This window comes from Erpetoichthys calabaricus, chromosome 16 (genome assembly GCF_900747795.2).
Source record: "Erpetoichthys calabaricus chromosome 16, fErpCal1.3, whole genome shotgun sequence".
Classification (NCBI taxonomy): domain Eukaryota; kingdom Metazoa; phylum Chordata; class Cladistia; order Polypteriformes; family Polypteridae; genus Erpetoichthys; species Erpetoichthys calabaricus.
Window position 1 is genome coordinate 759,395 of NC_041409.2, and position 23,452 is coordinate 782,846.

Sequence of the window (23,452 nt, forward strand, 5' to 3'; positions counted from 1 at the left end):
AATCCCAAGGGGAAATTCACATACTCCAGCAGCAGCATGCTGATACAAAAAAAAACAATATTAACTCTTTTAGGGCTAATTTTTTTTTTGTTTCTTATCTCCCAGGGCTGAATATTTTTCCAAAAACTAACATTTTTTAAAAAAGAACACAAAGCAATTGTTTAACATATCAAATCAACAAAAAATATTTACTTTTGACAAATGTTACTGTCTTGCATGTTGTATGAGCCTGCATACTCTATGATTTCACATACATATCACATACATTTTACACAGCAAAGTCTGATCTCGCTCAAAGCAGCCAATTTCAGTCATTGTCACATTGCACACCTTACAATATGTGTTGCTTTGGTGCCTACTTTTCAATTGTCTGTTGCTGCACTTTCTCACATATATTGTTAGTGTGTACTGTAGAGAGAGACAAGTCACCCATTTGCCATCGTGCCATGCCACTGCCACCAAGTTTTCTGCCCGCATGAAAACCGGATTGTCACCTCTTTTCATCTTCTGAAACTTTATGAACTTTATGCATGGCATTATAGCCTGGCTCACCCCATGGGATTTGCTTCTGTTTATTGCAGAAGTGAATAAAACTTTGCAGCAGCACGTACCTATCACCACGCTGCATAACCTGTCCAAAGCCACCAGGGGACAAAGCACGTTTGGACCAATGCTCCCTGAAGTTATATTACCAGTTCTGTCCCATCTCTATTTGTAATGCCACAGCACGCTTCATCTGGTCTTTTGTTGTGGGTTTCCACTTTGAAAAACGAGAATGCAATGCAACCGCAGCCCGCGATTCAAAAAATTTCTCTGTCTACCTGTTTGTCTCGTCTGACAGTAGCTGAAAAGCAGCATCAGGAGAGAGCAGCCTGAAGTAGTTCAACAGCTGGTGATCTGTCGTGTCCAGCAGCAAGCCATGCCTTCTTGTGAAGTCAGGTAGCCAGATCAGCTCCCATGGATCAATTTCTGGGTATTCCTCCCATGCGAACCTTGCCGTAGGTGTACCAGCAGCGCAAATGCGCTCAGCTGCCAGCCGACCAGCTGGGGCGGCATCGGCTGGTCTCCGATCGGCTGATGCCGGCTCCTCAATCTCTTCCTCAATCTCCTGATCACTGTCTATGAAATCCGACTCTGAAAAATCAGAGTCCGACTCCGTGATAATGCGCAAAATGTCATCTGCCGAGTATTTTCTTTTCTCGACTCGCTTCGCTCCCTCGTGAGATGTTGATGCCATGTTGTCTTTGTTTACATTTCGCAACTCACGCACACGCAAGGATCATTTGCTGAGTCAACGAGTCTAGAATTCCTCCAAGCACAGAGGGAATGCCTGTGACGTGACAATGAGTTTTGTCACCATTAACAGCTGATTGTCACCCACTATCCCTGGATGTCGACTTTTGTGGACATCCACCCTCAACCCCTCCTGTCGACAAAAAAATCGACATCCGCCCTAAAAGAGTTAAATTAAAGATTGATAATAATACCAGTAAAAACAGACAAAAACTTTGTATGATGTTAACATTTACCCCCCCCGGGTGGAATTGAAGAGTCGCATAGTTTGGGGGAGGAACGATCTCCTCAGTCTGTCAGTGGAGCAGGACATTGACAGCAGTCTGTCGCTGAAGCTGCTCTTCTGTCTGGAGATGACACTGTTCAGTGGATGCAGTGGATTCTCCATGATTGATAGGAGCCTGTTTAGCACCCGTCGCTCTGCCACAGATGTCAAGCTGTCCAGCTCCATGCCAACAATAGAGCCTGCCTTCCTCACCAGTTTGTCCAGGTGTGAGGCATCTTTCCTCTTAATGCTGCCTCCCCAGCACACCACCACGTAGAAGAGGGCGCTCGCCACAACCGTCTGATAGAACATCTGCAGCATCTTATTGCAGATGTTGAAGGATGCCAGCCTTCTAAGGAAGTATAACCGGCTCTGTCCTTTCTTACACAGAGCATCAGTATTGGCAGTCCAGTCTAATTTATCATCCAGCTGCACTCCCAGGTGTTTATAGGTCTGCACCATCTGCACACAGTCACCTCTGATGATCACGGGGTCCATGAGGGGTCTGGGCCTCCTAAAATCCACCACCAGCTCCTTGGTTTTGCTGGTGTTCAGTTGTAGGTGGTTTGAGTCGCACCACTTAACAAAGTCCTTGATTAGGTCCCTATACTCCTCCTCCTGCCCACTCCTGATGCAGCCCACGATAGCAGTGTCATCATCGAACTTTTGCACGTGGCAGGACTCCGAGTTGTATTGGAAGTCCGATGTATATAGGCTGAACAGGACCGGAGAAAGTACAGTCCCCTGTGGTGCTCCTGTGTTGCTGACCACAATGTCAGACGTGCAGTTCCCAAGCCGCACATACTGAGGTCTGTCTTTAAGATAGTCCACGATCCATGCCACCAGGTATGAATCTACTCCCATCTCTGTCAGCTTGTCCCTAAGGAGCAGAGGTTGGATTGTGTTGAAGGCGCTAGAGAAGTCTAGAAACATAATTCTTACAGCACCACTGCCTCTGTCCATGTGGGAGAGGGATCGGTGTAGCATAGAGATGATGGCATCCTCCGCTCCCACCTTCTCCTGATATGCAAACTGCAGAGGGTCGAGGGCATGTTGAACCTGTGGCCTCAGGTGGTGAAGCAGCAGCCTCTCCATGGTCTTCATCACATGTGATGTCAGAGCAACAGGCCGGAAGTCATTCAGCTCACTAGGACGTGATACCTTTGGGACTGGGGTGATGCAAGATGTTTTCCAAAGCCTCGGGACTCTTCCCCTGTTCCAGGCTCAGGTTGAAGATGCGCTGTAGAGGACCCCCCAGCTCCGATGCCCAGACCTTCAGCAGTTATGGTGATACTCCATCTGGACCCGCTGCTTTGCTGGCACGAAGTCTCCTTAGCTCTCTGCTCACCTGCGCTGTTGTAATTGTGGGTGGGGATGTCTCTCCTATGCTGGTATCAGCAGAAGGATGTGTGGAGGGTTCAGTACTCCGAGGTGAGAGTGAGAGTGGGTTAGGGTGGTCAAACCTGTTAAAGAAGTTGTTCATTTGGTTTGCTCTCTTCACGTCTCTCTCTGTGGTGGCACCCTGGTTCGAGCTGCAGCCAGTGATGATCTTCATCCCATCCCACACTTCTTTCATGCTGTTATTCTGCAACTTCTGCTCCAGCTTTCTTCTGTACTGCTCCTTCGCCGCCCTGAGCTGGACTCTGAGTTCCTTCTGCATGCACGTGAGCTCATGCTGATCACCGCCTTTAAAAGCCCTTTTCTTCTGGTTCAAAAGGCCCTTGATGTCACTTGTGATCCATGGCTTGTTGTTAGCATAGCAGCGTACAGTTCTTACTGGAACTGCAATGTCCATACAGAAGTTGATGTAGTCAGTAGTGCAGTCAACAACCTCCTCAATGTTCTCACTATGTGATCCCTGCAGGATATCCCAGTCTGTAGTTCCAAAGCAGTCCCTCAGAGCCTTCTCTGCCTCCGGGGACCACTTCCTGAATGAGCGTGTGGTTGTAGGTAGGACCCTCACTCTTGGTTTGTAGTGAGGCTGAAGCAGAACCAGGTTATGATCTGCTTTCCCAAGCGCAGGCAGCGGGGTGGTTCTGTATGCGTCTTTAACGTTTGCATACAGTAAATCAATAGTCTTATTTCCCCGGGTGTTACAGTCCACATACTAGGAGAAGGCAGGTAATGTTTTGTCCAGCGTCACATGGTTAAAGTCTCCAGCGATTAGCACAAGCGCTTCAGGGTGCTGCGTTTGTAACTTAGCAACAGCAGAATGGATGATGTCACTGGCTGTCTCCACATCTGCCTGAGGAGAGATGTATATAATAACAACAATGACATGTCCAAACTCTCTGGGCAAGTAATAGGGACGCAAACTTCCGGCCAACAGTTCGATGTCCCTGCAGCAAGTGGAGACTTTGACGTTAACATGTCCAGAGTTACACCACCGTGTATTAACATAGAGAGCGAGTCCTCCTCCTTTGTGCTTCCCGCAGGTACTTGCATCTCCATCCATCCATCCATTTTCCAACCCGCTGAATCCGAACACAGGGTCACGGGGGTCTGCTGGAGCCAATCCCAGCCAACACAGGGCACAAGGCAGGAACCAATCCCGGGCAGGGTGCCAACCCACCACAGGACACACACAAACACACCCACACACCAAGCACACACAAGGGACAAGTTAGAATCGCCAATCCACCTAACCTGCATGTCTTTGGAATGTGGGAGGAAACCGGAGCGCCCGGAGGAAACCCACGCAGACACAGGGAGAACTACTTGCATCTCTGTCCGCTCTAACTGTGCTAAACCCGGATAGCTCCACGTTAGCATCTGGGATGGTTGTAGTTAGCCACGTTTCACAAAAGCACAGCAAACTGCATTCTCTGTAGGTTCTGACATTTTTCACCAGCGCAGCCCGTTCGTCGATCTTATTTGAGATTGAGTTCACATTTCCCACAATCACAGAAGGCACCGAAGGCTTAAAACACTACTTTCTCGCAAGCCACTTCATTTTTAGCTTAGTGCCGGCTCTGCTGCCACGATACCGCCTTCTTACCTCGTCGAGTAAATAGGGAACCACACCGGCACTGGCATTTGTTCTCAGCGCTCGAAGTTGAGTACTTGAATAGACGAGTCTCGGCGTGTAAAAATCCATGCCTACGTTGTAAAAGTAAGTGTGTCCAGGGAACGAATCCACATAAAATAAAGTGATAGGAGTGATCATTAAAAAAGAGAAAAATAAAAGTAGAAAAATAAAGTTGTACATGGAGCTGCTGAAAAGGCTGCCACTCTCTGCGGCGCCTGAGTCACTAATCTTGTATGCTTCATGTTCTGTCATAAGCTAAGAAACTTTAATTCAGAACTTTGTTTCAACAAATACTGTGCATCCTAAAGTACAGAATGCTAAAGCTCAACCTAAGCATTTCCTTCAACTTTATTTAAATTTAGTTAACAACTGAGAAAAAGTAGTCGATTATTTAGTGTGCGTGGCACCCTCATGTGGACACACCAGCAATTAGAGTTTGTGAAAAAGAAGTGTGCTCATTTCAGTACATGAAGGATAAGTTGATCTAGTAAGCTGTAGGTCATATTGAGGAAGGAAGCTTTTGCTGGTTGAATGAGTACCAGGACACATAATGAAGGGTTTAAATGACAGTTAGTGAAGTGCAATTTGGCATCATGACTGGGGAGGGAAGAAGAGATGCAACCTGCATTAAAAGTGTCAAAGGAAAGGAGCAGCATCAAGCTTTTGTAGACTTGGAGAAGACATTAGAAAAGGGGCTACAGGAGGTGGTGAAGGTTAGGTGTGCAGAAATATTTTTTGTCTGCAGTGATGGCGATGATTGAGGAAACACAAAGGATGGTCAGGATAGCAGATGAGGTTAGTGACAGATTTTTTCAAGTGAAGCTGTGGCTGTACCATGGATGCCCTTGGAGTCTGTTGTTTTCTTGTGATAGTGATGAGTGGCAAGTTCAAAGTGCATGCAGGTTTATTATAGGAATGCTTGCATGCCAGTGATCCTGTTTGGCAAAAAGTAAAGTGGAAAAAACTGAAATGGAAAGCTGATTTAAGACTTCAAGGTAAATACAGAAGTATTGGGAAGTGAAGGGGCAGGAGGTGGAATATAATAGCGTGACAAGCAATCTGCAGGTGGCATGCGACTTTTGCTTGTAGAAAGTGCGACAACAGTCAAGTCAATCAGGTTGGTTGTCATGTGAACCTGTACAGTTACATTCGAACTTGCACATCTCCTCAGGACAGCTGACAAAAATACAATGAATAAATGAAAAGCTTGGAATGAATATACATGTTGTGTGTATGTATGTATGTATGTGTATATATATATATATATATATATATATATATATATATATATATATATATATATATGGAAGAGAAGGTCTGTGATACGGTTTGCATATTTGCAGCTGGAGATCCACGAAGGGAGAAAAAACGAATCACGTATTATAAAATAGTTTTTTTATTCCTGAGCTTTCAACCCCTGTCAGGGGTCTTCATCAGAGGATAATGCTTAGACTTACAAGAATCAAAGGCAATATATAGCAACACATTCATTGTCGTTTGTCCTATGTATACCGCTGAGCAAGAATTGCACGGAATACTATAAACTGCATTTCGTGTTTCGGCTGTCGATTTCTTGTTTTTAGCATTAAACAGGACCATGCGCAGATTGTTCGTGGGTTTATGTGCTATTCTGATGCCCCACTTGGTCAGGGTGCGTGCAGTGCCTTCTGACACATTATGGTGATACGGGAGTGAATACCAGGTGGGGTGGGGGTTCTGATTTAAGTCGGTATACATAGGACAAACGTCAAAAAGAATCTCAACACGTGTACAGGAACATCGCAACGCCGTCAGAAGAAAGGACGCACTATCTTTGATATATGCACATACTAAATCGACAGGACACACATTCAACTGGGACAACGTAAAAGTAAAATTTAAGGCCAGTACTAAAAGTGCCAGAGGGTTGGCTGAGTCTTGGCTATCAGATGAAAACGCCATCAACAGACACTTGGACATAAATCCAGCATATGCCAACTTAAGAAGGACATGTACACAATAATTAAACTATACAACCCTTGATCATACTGACTTAGTCACAAGCACCCACATACCCCCCCCCCCCCCCCCCCCCCCCCCCCCACCCTCCCTGAATGTGTTGCTATATATTGCCTTTGATTCTTGTAAGTCTAAGCATTATCCTCTGATGAAGACCCCTGATAGGGGTTGAAAGCTCAGGAATAAAAAAAAAAAAAACTATTTTATGATACGTGATTCGTTTTTTCTCCCTTCGTGGATCTCCAGCTGCAAATATATATATATATATATATATATATATATATATATATATATATATATATACAGTACTGTGCAAAAGTTTTAGGCAGGTGTGAAAAAATGCTGTAAACAAAGAACGCTTTCTAAAATGGAAGTGTTAATCATTTATTTTCATCAATCAACAAAATGCAGTGAATGAACAAAATAGAAATCTAAATCAAATCTATATTTGGTGTGACCACCCTTTGCCTTCAAAACAGCATCAATTCTTCTAGGTACACTTGCACACAGTTTTTGAAGGAACTCGGCTGGTAGGTTGTTCCAAACATCTTGGGGAACTAACCACAGATCTTCTGTGGATGTAGGCTTCCTCACATCCTTCTGTCTCTTCATGTAATCCCAGACACACTCGATGATGTTGAGATCAGGGCTCTGTGGGGGCCATACCATCACTTCCAGGACTTCTTGTTCTTCTTTACGCTGAAAGTAGTTCTTAATGACTTTGGCTGTATGTTTGGGGTCGTTGTCCTGCTGCAGAATAAATTTGGGGCCAATCAAACGCCTCCCTGATGGTATTGCATGATGGATAAGTATCTGCCTGTATTTCTCAGCATTGAGAACACCATTAATCCTGACCAAATCTCCAACTCCATTTGCAGAAATGCAGCCCCAAACGTTCAAGGAACCTCCACCATGCTTCACTGTTGCCTGCAGACACTCATTATTGTACCGCTCTCCAGCCCTTCAACGAACAAACTGCCTTCTGCTACAGCCAAATATTTCAGATTTTGACTCATCCGTCCAGAGCACCTGCTGCCATTTTTCTGTACCTCAGTTCCTATGTTTTCGTGCCTACTTGAGTCGCTTGGCCTTGTTTCTACGTCAGAGGTATGGCTTTTTGGCTGCAACTCTTCCATGAAGACCACTTCTGACCAGACTTCTCCAGACAGTAGATGGGTGTACCTGGGTCCCACTGGTTTCTGCCAGTTCTGAGCTGATGGCACTGCTGGACATCTTCCGATTTCGAAGGGTAATAAGCTTGATGTGTCTTTCATCTGCTGCACTAAGTTTCCTTGGCCGACCACTGCGTCTACAATCCTTAACGTTGTCCGTTTCTTTGTGCTTCTTCAAAAGAGCTTGAACATCTTGAAACCCCAGTCTGCTTTGAAATCTTTGTCTGGAAAAGACCTTGCTGATGCAGTATAACTACCTTGTGTCTTGTTGCTGTGCTCAATCTTACCGTGACATGAAACTGTCTTCCACAACCTCACCTTGGTAGCAGAGTTTGGCAGTTCCTCACCCAGTTTTAAGCCTCCTACACAGCTGTTTCTGTTTCAGTTACTGACTGTGTTTCAACCTACGTGTGACATTGATGATCATTAGCACCAGTTTGGTAGAATTGGTTGATCAGACACCTGACTATAATCCTACAAAATCCCTGACTTTGTGCAAGTGTACCTATAAGAATTGATGCTGGTTTGAAGGCAAAAGGTAGTAACACCAAATATTGATTTGATTTAGATTTTTCTTTTGTTCGCTCACTTTGCATTTTGTAAATTGATAACAATAAACAATCATTATTTATATTTCTGAAAGCATTCTTTGTTTACAGCATTTGTTCACACCTGCCTAAAACTTTTGCACAGTACTGTATATATATATATATATATATATATATATATATATATATATATATATAATATAGTGAGATATGGCCGGCCATTCATCCCGGCCAATACCCCCAGACCGCTAGATGGAGCCCTCCCTGTAGCATGGGAGTGCCCCAAAGACCAGCAGGGAATCATGGACAATGGAGTTTTTATTCCCAATCCTGCTGGACACCGTGGGGCCCACCAGGGTACGCTGCAGGGAGGCCCAAGGACTTGTATGTGCCCTATAACCCGGAAGTGCGTCACGATCATATGACCGGAGGGAACTATGTGCTTCCGGGTTGAAGAAAAGGACTTTTAATCTGACCCAGAAGTGATAGGGACTCATGGACTGCTGGCCTGGAGCCACTTCCGGGTCGGGGAGTATAAAAGGACTATGGGAAAGCCCAGACGCTGAGCTGAGCTGGGTGGAAGGGTGGCAATGCGTCTGGGAGAGGAGGATTGGTTTATTGTATTGATTATTGATTTATTTATGAGTATTGTGGAGAGAAGGGTGCTTGGTGCACATTATTATTATAAAATAAATAATACTTGTATTTTTATCTGGTGTCTGACATCTGATCTGAGTGTTCAAGGGGACGACAGTGCCTCAATCATTCACAATATATATATATATATATATATATATATATATATATATATATATATATATATATATATATATATATATATATATATACTAGCAAAATACCCGCGCTTCGCAGCGGAGAAGTAGTGTGTTAAAGAGGTTATGAAAAAAAAAGGAAACATTTTAAAAATAACGTAACATGATTGTCAATGTAATTGTGTTGTCATTGTTATAACTGTTGCTGTCTTTTATATATATATATATATATATATATATATATTATATATATAATATACACACACACATAAACATTTATATACATATACATATCTACATATACACATCTACATATATATATACACACATACATAAACACACACATAAGACTTACTGAGTGAAACGGGCTTTCATTGACAATCATGTTACGTTATTTTTAAAATGTTTCCTTTTTTTTTCATAACCTCTTTAACACACTACTTCTCCGCTGCGAAGCGCGGGTATTTTGCTAGTATATATATATATATATATATATATATATATATATATATATATATATATACATATACACACATACATGCAGTTTTAATAACACAGAAATCAATATAAACATTAACATCATTATCATATGAGAATATGAAGTAATATATAAGAAGCACATTTCATATAAATATAAATTATTAAACAGTAAAATCTTCTTCTGTAATTTGCTACCGTGGCAATTTGTGTGTCTGTCCAGGATTTTAAATGACCTGTAGCTCGCAAACCGTTTCACCTATACACTTGAAATGTGGTACACATATAGTACGTCACGTCTACTATCCGCTTTATGGGTGATGATTGTTTTAGTCTTTTTATCTTTATTTTATTTTATTGTAGAATCAACTCCTATCTGCGCACAGCAGGGCAGCCGTGGGCGGATGCGTATGGTGTATTCACTCCATGTTATCGTGCATTGCGCTGTCAGTGGTATTTTGATAAAAGAATTTGAACAACATATAAGAAGCGTATAAATTATTAAACAGTAAAACATTAACATTTAAGAAGTAAAGTTACATTAAGTACTACTGCAGTGCCTTCGGGTATACCTCATTTTTTGTTTGCCCATTACATGCTTAAATGTATACATTTTTTGGTGCACCTACCCGAGAACACGCGACATATAACCGAGCGTGGGAGAAGCATGGATTTTAAACACGCGTTGAGTTGATCTGCTGGTCTCCCTCGTGGAATAACTGGTAATGTTTGACTAAAATCTACAGCGAGTAAAACGACATTACCTCCTATTTTTTTTTTTACGATCTCTGAGATCTTGCTTTTTTCGGTTCAAGGCTTCATAAGCTCTTTTATGTTGTATGGTGTACTTATCCCAAACCATCATCTTTGAATGTTGCAAGACTTTCGCCTTGTATGTAGATCGGGGTAACATTCCTAGTCTGAATCACAATGTGATTGTATGGGTGGTTACCTGGCACTGTAGGGTTGCCACCCGTCCTTTAAAATACGGAATCGTGCCGCGTTTGAGAATGAAATTGCGCGTCCCGTTTTGAATCAATACTGGACGGGATTTATCCCGTATTTTTTTTATCATTTTTTTTTTTAAGCAGCGTCTCATGCAAATCATCCCACACGCATTTTATGAAGATGCCTCCTTTCCTACTTTTGATTGGGTAATACTTGATGTCATCGTTAGTTTGATTGGTGTTTTTAACTGTCCAGTGAGGAGGGCGTGTCTTTTAAGTACAGTGTGCAAAGTGTTGGCACTGAGATGTGGCGTCAGCGCCATACTTGAAGCCCCTAACGTTGCGGTCAGCAAGTCGGCTAACATCCGCCATGTGCCGTCTTTCAGTTGCGAGAAGCAGATCATAGAATGGTTGAAACTGTTGCCCCTAACGTTGCGCCACGGCGTGTGGTTCGTTTATACCTCGTGTGTTCTCATTAAACTTTTATCTCGCGAATATGTTATTGGAATCCGCATCGGGAGCGTTTCTATAAACTTAATTTAAACTTACGTTTTACACCGTGCTTTCTTTCCCTTATGAACATTCTTGTATGCTTAACTCGCTCCGTTCTCAATTGTTTAATTAATTTTTTGCTCTTAGCTGTTCGCGGCTCTTCCTCCATTTCCCCCTACTTCGTTCTTTTATCTTGCGAATATGTTATTGCAATCCTTAACGGGAGCGTTTCAATAAACTGATTGAAAATAGTTTTGCATTTACCTTTTTAGTAAAAGGCGAGCTTTTAAGCCTGAGAAATGAGCCCGTAAATGCACACGTTTAATTGCACATGTCTTAATATGTATGGTTACACAGTATTAAAAGACAGTGAACAACGTCAGTTACCTTTGTTCCCGCGTTTGATAAAAGGTGAGCTTTTAAGCCTGAGAAATCACCCCGTAAATGCACACGTTTAATTGCACATGTGTTAATATGTATGCTTACACAGTATTAAAAGACAGTCAAAAATTAACGTCATTTACCTTCGTTCCCGCGTGTGACTCGTGCTGTAAATCTCTTCCTTGTTTTTAGTTCACGTGATTACGTAGGAGGCGTGATGACGCGATACGTGACTCCGCCTCCTCCATTACAGTGTATGGACAAAAAATATGTTCCAGTTATGACCATTACGCTTTGAATTTCGAAATGAAACCTGCCTAACTTTTGTAAGTAAGCTGTAAGGAATGAGCCTGCCAAATTTCAGCCTTCCACCTACACGGGAAGTTGGAGAATTAGTGATGAGTGAGTCAGTCAGTCAGTCAGTGAGTGAGTCAGTGAGGGCTTTGCCTTTTATTAGTATAGATATGAAGTGCTGGGCAGTATGACCAACATTCTATATCACTGTATTTTTCAAAATTGTACTGATTTCGCGGTATTCAATGGTATTTTTTTCCCCATGCATGAGTTAACCACATTTTCCACTGCAATTACTGCAGTAGACTGGCTAAGAATAACCTATTACACTGTCATGAGAATTGTACATTGTACAAACAAACATTTTAATGTGCACACAATTATTAATACAGGTTTGCATGGCCCCATAAAGTGATAGTTTTCAAGGAGGGGGGCACTAATGAAGAGAATAGATCACATTGCATGACAGTTGCTGTCAAAATATAAAACCTTTTTATTGAACAAATTTTGCAAACAGCTTAAACTAAAATTTTGACAACAAATTGTCAACCATCCACAGAGGCATTTAGACTTAGTAAAATATCCAGAGGTGCTTGTCAAAAGTTGTATTGCACTGAACATGTCTTAGAAAAGGAATAAATGGTAAATATTTTTCGCAAACCAATTACACTTTCTGTTAATGTTAACAGTCTCTGTCCACTGACACGTTAAAGTGACTTTTTAAACAACTTTACCATCATTAAACTGCATAATATTTAAACTAATAAATAATAACAATAAAATAAATAATAGTGCAACTTCCAATAATAATACTATTACTTCAAAACTTCAAGCCCAGGTACATTACACAGTATTCACCAAAATAAAATAAAACAAGTGCAACTTGGTGATGACAGCTTTACCAACTGAACCGTCATTAAGGCAAATTGCATTAATAAGCTATATACATAACTAATAAAACTGCAACTTGCATTTATAATGCTATTTGTGGTTTAGTGGGTCCGTGGCTTCAAAAAAAAAAAAAAGGTCCATTTTTAAATCCAGTTCGTGTCCATCTCCATGGGTGCGATTGTAGGACCGCGGGGAGTTGATGAGGTGATTGGGGCGAGTCGCACCTGATCGTTCTCAATTGCTTCGTCACCTTACTGCGGCGTATAAAAAAGGCGATCCAGACACCAGGAAGGAGTAGGCAGCACGAGCTGGGGCTCCGTGTGGGAGCGCAGGCTTAGGCGATCTAGGGGCTGGTTCACCCCACTGACTAAGCGTGTAGAGTGGGGCGAGCAGAATGTAAGACCTTCCAATGGATCTGAGGAGCGACTGAGTGAGCATGAAGGAAGACGGAAGGTGTGCCGACCTCGGGCGGTCTGGCTGCACAGTGTGGCGGCAGCCAAAACAGGGGTTGGCAGAAAGCAGTTCGTGCTGCAGAGGCTCCGCCAGCAACAGGTGTGCCGTGGAGACAGAAGGTGGTGTGCTGCGATCGGGCGAGGAGACAGACTGCATTTTAATGGATTTACTGTATTTATTATGGATTTTATCCCCACATTTCACTGGCTTTATGGATTTGCTATTTATTTGGGTACTGTATTTTTCTGAACACTGCACAATGGACACTTTTGGTTTTACTTTGACAGTTTTTAACAAAAGCACTTGAGCACATTCCATCATCCCCAGGCTTCAATGAGATTTCTCAGCTTATCTCGGTCGTAACTATCAACTGTGTTGGTTCAACAGACTCCCATGTGGTAAGAGGGAGTCTGTAGGGGACCGGCACCATCGCACTATTACACAGTAACAAGGTACATTACACAGTTTTGAAAAAAAAAAAAAATAAACCAAGTACAACATGGCTTGCAGTATTATCCAGTAGTATAGAAACAGTATTCACATATTTGAGCACAATGGTCCACATCCGACCTTTTAAAACCAAAATATCTCCAGACAACAGACACGGCACCTTTTTTCGTCAAGTGTTCTTCTCTGTCATCATGTTCAACTTTATCGTCTGCTACAGCTTCAGTTTCAGAATGTTCTCTGTCCATTTTCACCGCTCAATACCTCCACTAATACATGTACTCTGTTGGATGCGTATTTTGCGGTGAACCAGTGAAAAAGGTCTCCCCTTAAACAGTTTCCCGCTGCACCATGTTCTGAATGTTGTTTAAGCTATTTAAACTGGTGTTCCGGTATAAGAAAAATCCATATCATAACAAAAATAAAAAACGGTTTTTGGTATGAACCAGTATACTGCTCAGCACTAATAAATATATAAATAAATAAATAAATAAATAAATATATATATATATATATATATATATATATATATATATATATATATATATATATATATTTATACACACATATACTAATATTCGTATTATAGATATATAGAAATAGATTTGGGCACGACTGGGTAAACCCAGAAGATTACTCTTAAACTAATAATGATTGTTGGAGCACAGGCAAGTTAAATGACTTGTTTAAGACCTGATGGTGAATCCAAAGTGGAAACAAAACCTTCTGAATGGACTCCTTTTGTTTATTAAATGTAACATTTTATTACTCAGGTTACAGTGTGTCATGCAGTTTTGTTGTGCTCGAGTTCTGCGTCATGCTGCTGTTTTTATCAGCTTTTAGTAGCCTAGGAATTGCTTTGTACCACCTGAACAGTACAAAAATGGAGAGCATTGAGGCGATCTTGAGCCTTGGAGGTGGCCAACCTTTTTGGTGGGCATTGGGAGTTCTCCATATTGATTACTTACGCATGCTGCATTATCTGGCCCCTTCAGGGGAATCATGAGTAACTGACTTGTGTTCTTCACTTTGTTTCTGAGCTGAAGCGCATCAACTTTATGAAATTAGGAGCAGAATGCCAACAGGGAATGGTGGAAGCTCATATTACAGAAGGCAGAAACTAGAGAAGCCACAGCCAAGGGTCTGCTAGACACACAACTGCAGCCCTGAGTAACAGGAGGCACAGAGTCTCCTTGAAGGCCGCCAGCCTGTCACTAGATCCCAGAGCTGTTGGAGGCATTCAGAGTTGAGAGCGTAATTATGTTTCATTTCACATGAGTTGCCTCGTGTGTCTGTGTGGCTTTGATGTGTCTTGACTGTTTTTTTTTTTGTGTGTGCTTGTGCCTTTGGTCATTTGTCTTGCTTCTCAGATTTTTTTGTTAGATGCAAGGAACAGAGTGTGTGGAATAAAGGAAGTGGGATGGGAAGGGGGTGCTCACTATTTTGTTCAGCTTGTTCCTCAAATTGTTTTTCTACCATTTAAAGTTCTAGTGAAGTTCTGTAAAGTTCTTCTTACTGTGGAGAGGTGGAACTTTTAATTATTACATTTTTTGTCAGAATTGGGAAACATTTACAGTATTTTGGAGCTAAATGCTTCTAATACAAAATGGTGAAGGCAAAAGCAAGTCAAGAAGGGAACGATAAAACATTAAGCGGCACACATTGTAACTTTCTTTTGCCCTTCTTTGTGTAGCTGCAAATGTACAACAATAATTTTTGTAGGTCATATTTACAAATCTTGTTTTGGCTTATTTATTTTTGACCAGTTATCACATTGTTGCTTTCTTAGCTGTTTCAGTAATTTGAAGGATCATGTCCTGAAGTGGCGGCACCCAGTAAGGAGACCCGGGTTCGCTTCCCGAGTCCTCCCTGCGTGGAGTTTGCATGTTCTCCCCGTGTCTGCGTGGGTTTCTTCCGGGTGGTCCGGTTTCCTCTCACAGTCCAAAGACATGCAGGTTAAGTCATTTGGCGATTCTAAATTGGCCCTAGTGTGTGGGTGTGTGTGTGTGTGTGTGTGTCCTGCAGTGGGTTGGCGCCCTGCCTTGCCACCCTGTGTTGGCTGGGATTGGCTCCAGCAGACCCCCGTGACCCTGTGTTCGGATTCAACGGGTTGGAAAATGGCTGGATGGATGGATGTCTTGAAGTTCATCAAACTGTGATTGTTAATGTTACATACAGTGGATTCAGAATGTTTTCAATAACTTCTCTTTCTGCACATTTTATTGTGTTGGAGATTTAATTTTAAAAGGTAAATTTGTCATTTTTGGGCATCAGTCCACACTTAATAGCCTATAATGGAAAAACAAAACAAGTCCACAGACCTCTGTGTAGATCACATTTTGGTAAGGCACAGATCAGAACAATGGGATAAAACCATTTCTAAAGTTTTGAGTGTTCCCAGGAGCACAGTGACCTCAAGAACTGTAATGAGCTCTGTGTCAGAAGAAATATGTTTGAGATGTGCCTCTGTCTGCTATGATATCTTTGTCATTTTACCTATTGCATCAGTACATGACATGACAACAGCAAATATGAGTTTAGATAAGCATTGAGGTCTGTGGATATACAACATATTAAAACATTGTGGCTATTTTGTCATGGAATAATTTGTGTTTCCAGTTAGGCTGTAATGTTAACTTACCTTAGTTAATTGTTTAGATGTACAGTGGATGTTGTTCAGCCTCGTCTGTGCATCTACTGATGGTGTTAGGCAGTGTGAATTTTGCAGCTACCCAGGGATATGGAGTAGATACACAAAACCTTAAAAGAAGTATAAATGAACACTAGCTTCAGACTGAAAAATAAACAGGCTGAACGTGAGACATTTCAAAAAGTGCATCTTTATCAGGTGTGTGCCTAAAGTGGAGTAATCGACTACAAGAAGCTAACAGTCCAGGCAAGAGTCTGTTTTTTTTTATGATCAAGTGTTCCACTGCTTGTGAATTATGTCGAGGATCTCGCTTTGTGCATATAAAACACAAATCATGTTTGACAGCTTTCAGTTCCAGTGTGCTTTTAACTTCATCCTTCCCTTGTACATAATTTCAATCTGCACTGTCATTCCCTGTGATATAGGCCTGAGAGCATTACTTTAAAAACGTTAACTAGGTTTCTCTTCAACACCCCATCAGACAAATGGAGTTGTTCCTCATCATACATGCTTTTTATATGGACCTTGTACCAGACTTAGAAGACATGTACGTTAAAAACTGCATCAGTACTGCTTCCTGCCTTAGAGTTAATTTTATTTGTGCCCAGGGTAAATTTAGTAAGCGCTTAAAGTTTTATTTATCCCTCCATCCATCCATCCATCCCGAAGACACTTCTCATCCATCACTTTGCATTAACATCAGGGTACACTGTTTCTTAGGCCTGTCACTCCTGTGCCCAGTGTTGGTGGTCATTGCACCGACTTTCCATGACCCTGACTGGGATTAGAGAATGTACTGTTTTTAATGGGAATAAACCAGTCACTGTCAAGCCTCACTTTGGTTGTTTCCCTGTCTGTAAGAATGGGGGTGTCTTATTGAAGCAGATTTCATATTAGACAACTTTTAGTTATGGGGTATGTCAGATTTGCGGACAGCAGTTTCTGATCTCATTGCTGGATCTTGACGGTTTTAACAACAGAATATCTGTGGCCGTGTCACATTTAGTGATCACTCGCTAGCTTTCCAGCACAGTTGCGCCTACCCGTTTTTCAGACAGCCAGTGCTGTACAAAAGGTCAACAGGTACAGCAGGTTCAGCCGCAGTCTTGCTTTTTTTATTCTTTTTTCTGTTTTGTCCTGGTATGTAAAACTCGAGACATCAGTCAGATGGGCTTCTTTTCTTTTTATGAGGTCCAGATTCCCCATATTTCTTATTTCTCATTGCTGCATTATATTCTTGTGCTTCAGAATGAGTATTTATTGGTTGTTGGCTCTCATATGCACAGAGCACGCCCTTACGACTAAAAACAAAGTCAAACAGGTTGGATCTTCTCTGAGCTAGTTTGGAGTCCATTGCTTGGCATCTTGCATGATGCGACTGACCGACTCACTAAAGTTATATAAATGAAGGTAATGGCTGAAAAGGTGCATAATGTGACTTGACCTTTAGTTGCAGGTCCCTCGACAACACTTTGAGTACACTCAGCTGCTGTGTTGTTCCGCTGTGCCCATCTGGCCCACCCCAGGGCTTCTAGCCTTTGACTTGCCTGAAGGCGAGCTGTGTTATTGCCCTACATGTTCAGTCAACACCTACCCTAAAAGACTGAATTCCATTTTAAACAATGTATTCAGCAGCCCTCATGTTCATAACCTGGAAAACAATCAGCGATGCTGACCTCAAGCTATACCCCTGTGCCTTGGACCCTTGAGATTCCCCTTCAAAAACACTCCCCATCTATTGTATAAAATGGGGTATGTTTCTAAAGTACTGCAGTTTCTCATATGCAGAATAGCCGTCCTGATCCTTTGGTCTAAACAATGCCATCAATTTCATTGTCCTGTCCCAGAAATAAAGCTTCAGCTTAGTACCTCTAAATAAATGTGTAATTATAAAAGAACATGTCTCTCTGTCTGTCAATGCTTTCATCCATTTTGGTTCAAAGAATTTATATACACCATAAACTGGTGTGACATTATATCCATGGCTAGTCCTTTGGGGAGCAGAAGGCGGCTAGCGAGTATGCAGATGGCCCACATCACAAATTCAACAAAAGATGAAGCTGCTTTGTTTGGTCACCAGTTCCATGGCAACAATCTGGTGACCTGCAGGTTTACTTGTAGTGTCATTCAGTGACACAAATCATGCACTGCATTGTGTCATCTGTCTGTGAATTACAAATGTGACAGCATGGTGTATTTGAGAACACTAAATTATCTTGATTTTGAATCATAATTTTCATATGCATGTCGTCATCATGAATGGCACCGTAGAGCTGCGGTTAGTTCTGCTTCTTCATACATTAAGAGTCCTGCTTTTCACTTCTGACCTTGATTGATTTCCATGTCTTTGCATGTTCCCTCGTGTTTGTATATGTTTTCCTTGCAAATAAAGGTACATGTTAGGTTAACTGGTCATTCCAATTTAGCCCTGTGTAAGTATGTGTGTATACCTGATACTCATTCTACATTTTGTCAGGATAAGCTTTTGTTCCCTGCAACTCTGAATTGAATTAAGTGACTTTAAGTATCGTGTGTTTTTTATGCAGAGATTGACATATTTGTTATGCATGCTAAGTTACATTTCTTCTTTTTGTTTCAGGTTCCTGAGAAAGGGCTGGTATTCCATTTGATGGACAATGTAAAGCTGGCTTAATCAACATTGGTCTTGTCTTTAAAAATGGGTTTTGCAACTGTGCTCAGAGTTAAGTGAGAAGTTGTCCGGCCATGACCACTTTGCATATGAACGGCCACGTGACTGAGGACTCGGACGGAGAACTTAAAAATTTGGACCTTGTCTCAGAGCCCCAACGGCACAGGGAAATGGCTGTTGATTGTCCAGAGGAGCTTGGCTCAAGGAGCTTACCGGTACGCCGGAGTACACAGCTGGAGCGAATCCGGCAGCAGCAGGAGGACATTCGTCGTCGTCGGGAGGAAGAGAGCCGCAAGCAAGAGCTTGATGTCAATTCCTCGATGAGGCTTAAAAAACTGGCCCAGAACCCTAAGATTGGAATAGACAATCCTACGTTTGATCCTGTCGAGGGTAGTGTGCCTGAGGTACCCTGCAATGTTGCAAAAATTTTAGGTGAGTACAGTGATCCCTCGCTATATCGCGCTTCGCCTTTCGCGGCTTCACTCCATCGCGGATTTTATATGTAAGCATATTTAAATATATATCGCGGATTTTTTACTGGTTCGCGGATTTCTGTGGACAATGGGTCTTTTAATTTCTGGTACATGCTTCCTCAGTTGGTTTGCCCAGTTGATTTCATACAAGGGACGCTATTGGCAGATGGCTGAGAAGCTAGATTGCTTACTCTTCTCTCTCTCTTGCGCTGACTTTCTCTGATCCTGACGTATGGGGATTGAGCAGGGGAGCTGTTCGCACACCTAGACGATATGGACACTCGTCTAAAAATGCTGAAAGATTATCTTCACGTTGCTATCTTTTGTGCAGCTGCTTCCTAAAACGACATGCTGCACAGTGCTTCGCATACTTAAAAGCTCGAAGGGCACGTATTGATTTTTGACTGAAAAACAAACTCTGTCTCTCTCTCTCTCTTTCTCCCTGCTCCTGACGGAGGGGGTGTGAGCTGCCGCCTTCAACAGCTTTGTGCTGCGGTGCTTCGCATACTTAAAAGCCAAACAGCCCTATTGATTTGTTTGCTAGAGATTGTTTTCTCTATCTATGTGACATTCTGTGCTCCTGACACACACTCCTTTGAAGAGGAAGATATGTTTGCATTCTTTTAATTGTGAGACAGAACTGTCATCTCTGTCTTGTCATGGAGCACAGTTTAAACTTTTGAAAAAGAGACAAATGTTTGTTTGCAGTGTTTGAATAACGTTCCTGTCTCTCTACAACCTCCTGTGTTTCTGCGCAAATCTGTGACTCAAGCATGACAATATAAAAATAACCATATAAACATATGGTTTCTACTTCGCGGATTTTCTTATTTCGCGGGTGGCTCTGGAACGCAACCCCCGCGATGGAGGAGGGATTACTGTATAGCATTAGTCTTAGCTCAAGGCTGTTACTTTTTCTCAGGAGGCAGAGTTGTTCACTTAATTGTTGTGTACTATTTCTTAAACATGATTTCAATTTGAGTGAACACAAACTAGTGCAAAGGTATGCCTGCATTATTCTAAGGGGTACTTTGTGGATACAAATATACAAGGCTTGCCTAAAACGTCTTGCAGGGCTTTTAGTACTTAAATCAAAATTAATCAAAAATATGTGCAAATTACTTTGCATTTATACGTATTTGGCTCTCAAAATAGCATTGTGTGGTGATGTGCTTTATACATAAAGGAAATGCTATCAAAACTTGGATGGATTACTTTTCCCCTTCCACCTTCGAGGCCAGTGGTCAGATTTATAACACTTGCATATGCACAAAACGAGGCCTGAAATCTGCATATGCAACATTCCTCACAAACATTGGGATTTATTAAAGAAAGTCTGTCTGGAGAACATGCATATATTTATGGCAACTCTGACCCATGCATACGTAACATTTTGGAGAAAGCGAGAAACGACAGTGCCCTTGATAAAGTACGGATCTGCAGCTATACCAGCTTAATAACAAGTCACATGCATAATTATTCATTTAATTGAGCTGTTGTTGTAATGTACGATGACATGACAAACATATTAAACCTAAAATTCATGAATATGATGTACAGACTCTATTTTAATGCATTCCCTTGTCATCAATAATTATACTGAAGTAAAAACACAGGTGTGATTCACTCACTGCACAGAGAAAGCTACAAATATCCTGCCTTATAGCCCATTCATAGCCTGATGTTTAAATATTGCATGGCTTGTTTTGTGCTGCTTGAAGATAGTGGTGTATGGATGTTTCCGGTGGGAAGCCACTGTACCAATCAATGATGGTCTGCAGCATTGAGATTGCACGGCATATTAATTCTTCTCCAACCCTTGATCTTGTTGATATAGAGTCAGATGACCCCGCTCCCTATCCACCTACCGAGGTGGCTGATACCTCCAAGGTTGTGGAATAATTACACAAAAACTTTGCCTTTCACTCTAACTCCTAAATTTCTGGTACCACCAACTTCCACTCCTCTGTTTTGTAGTTAGACTTGTATATTTACAGTGTTGAGTGAAAGCACACAACTTACAAGGTGCAACGTGCTTCATCACAGCCAGTGTGAACCATCAAGCTACTCTTTGATGCTTTAAACAGTTTAAGTTCATTTTTAAAGGCTGTAGCAATGTTATTGTGGCTTACATACACTGAGTAGCATTAAATGTAAAACTAAACTTACAAAATAAAAAAGAAGCTATATTTTTTGTCAAAAGGCTAGAATAAAAAATGTAAATTTGGAAATTTTATAACATTGTATTACAATTTACATTCAGTCAGTGTCAGTACATTTTTACCGACTCCAGTAACCCAGTAATTGCTTCCGACTCAAACCCCACAGCCCTGGCCCTTACTGCTGTGAATTGTGAAATGAGCAAACAGGTGCTGAGGTACATTTTTTAATATGATCTTTTATTGACTTACATATTTATGTTAGTACCTTCCCCAGTTTCCCTGAACTCCCAACTCACTTCTTGGATGGCTGTGATTGTGACAAGTCCGTGGCACCAAATCTGAGAGGACTTGGCCATGGCAGCATACGGTGACCAGACTTGGAGAGGCTTTTGGTGTGGTACCTGAGACTCTGCAGTCCTCCGGAGTGGCTGACCACCTCAGAATGTGTAGATACTCATGTGATAAAGATTGTCAGTCTTACAACTGTATGTAATGCACCAGTGTGGTTAATCACTCATAGGCATACGTTAAGCATTTTACCTGATTCCTCCACAGCTGCCAAATCTGTCTGTATGAATTGCTTTGGCATAATGCCTCCATTTGCAGATTGAAATCAGAGAGCTTCAATGTGCTTCTTCTCCCTGTGTTTCAAACATTCTTTATATATATATATATATATATATATATATATATATATATATATATATATATATATATATATATATATATTGTGAAGCCCAGGCGCTTACAGCAGCCCTAACCCCGACACAGACGGACGCAGGACACAGGTTTAACACCTAGCACCCGGTTTATTTGCAGTTCTGTGCAAATCACCAACACAGCACCAAGACACACCGCCAGTCCATCCACCTCCGCTCCTCTTCAGGCTTTGTCCTCTTCCTCCTGACTCTGGCCATTGAGTGGTGGTGACTGGCTCCCTTTATAGGGCACCCGGAAGGACTTCAGGTGCCCAACGAGCTTCTTCCGGCAGCACTTCTGGGTGTGGCGGAAGTGCTGCCAAGTAGGGCCCCAAAAATGTCCATGCGACCCCAGCAGGGTTGAACTCCTATGCTCATGACCCATGGCCCTGATGGAAACCAAGGGGGCTGCCCTCTGTTGGCGCGGGGGAGAAACTGTCCTGAAAATACTCTCTCCCCCAGTCCTTGCATACTATATATGTAATATTATATAAAATTTGTGGTTTTTGTTTTTTGTTAGAGGAAAAAAATACTTTTTTTTAATTTAAATTAAGCCTTGTTTCAGATAGGAACATTACAGAAAATATAAAGAATATCACACTTTGTAATTATAAGAAGGATTTTATTTTCTTTTATGCCATATGTATTATGGATGCATATTTTTGTACATATTTTATTAATTAAAGTATGTATTTTAAGGAAATTATATTTCCTTAAAAATAAGGAAAAATTAAATTTAATTAAAATAAACAGTTAATATCTGTGGTCTATATTTTGATTATAAAAATACCAAAGGTAACACTTTAATATACAACATAAGGCTTCTATGCATCTGGTTATGCAGGAGCTTAGTGTAAAATGTTTTTTAAAGGGATAAAGGAAAAAACAATCAGAATCGGCTAATCAAGTAATATGAAATTGGTGATTGGTATCAAACTTAAAGATCTGATCAGAGAATCCCTAGTATTGATGACCATTTACAAGATTGTTGTTATTTATAATGGATAAATTGCATACAAATGAGTGTACTCCAGTATTTTGAAGCCTGACTTTTTTTTTTGTTTATGCATTTTACATTTTTTTTTTGATATATGCATATTTTCACAATGAAATCAATTCAAGTTTTTTGAATGAGACCCCAGATCTTGCTTCCTCTTTCTGTCTCTTGGGAACCCTGAAAGATACCCTCTGTGGAAAAAGTGATGGAAGTGGGTTCCCCTTGGTTAATCGAGCTTAATCATCAGAGCTTTTCTTGTTGGTGAATCAAGCACAATTGTTACAGTGGAAGGGATATTGATGACCATCGTTGGCCATAACACTCTGCAACTCACTACCAATATAAACCATTGCAATTGGCAAC

The 23,452-nt window shown here is 41.5% G+C and overlaps 2 protein-coding genes across 2 annotated transcripts in view; one reads left to right on the plus strand and one right to left on the minus strand.

The window, feature by feature from the left end:
* Positions 1 to 23,452, minus strand: part of si:ch211-10a23.2 (Galectin-related protein A-like) — a 493,745-nt gene that overhangs the window by 170,105 nt on the left and 300,188 nt on the right. The gene's annotated exons all lie outside the window — the stretch shown is intronic.
* Positions 1 to 23,452, plus strand: part of pals1a (protein associated with LIN7 1, MAGUK p55 family member a) — a 163,802-nt gene that overhangs the window by 84,546 nt on the left and 55,804 nt on the right. Inside the window, exon 2 of the mRNA XM_028821461.2 lies at positions 18,709 to 19,191. Coding sequence (XP_028677294.1) covers positions 18,834 to 19,191 — 358 coding nt within the window. The 5' untranslated portion in view covers positions 18,709 to 18,833. The remainder of the gene's footprint in view (positions 1 to 18,708; positions 19,192 to 23,452) is intronic.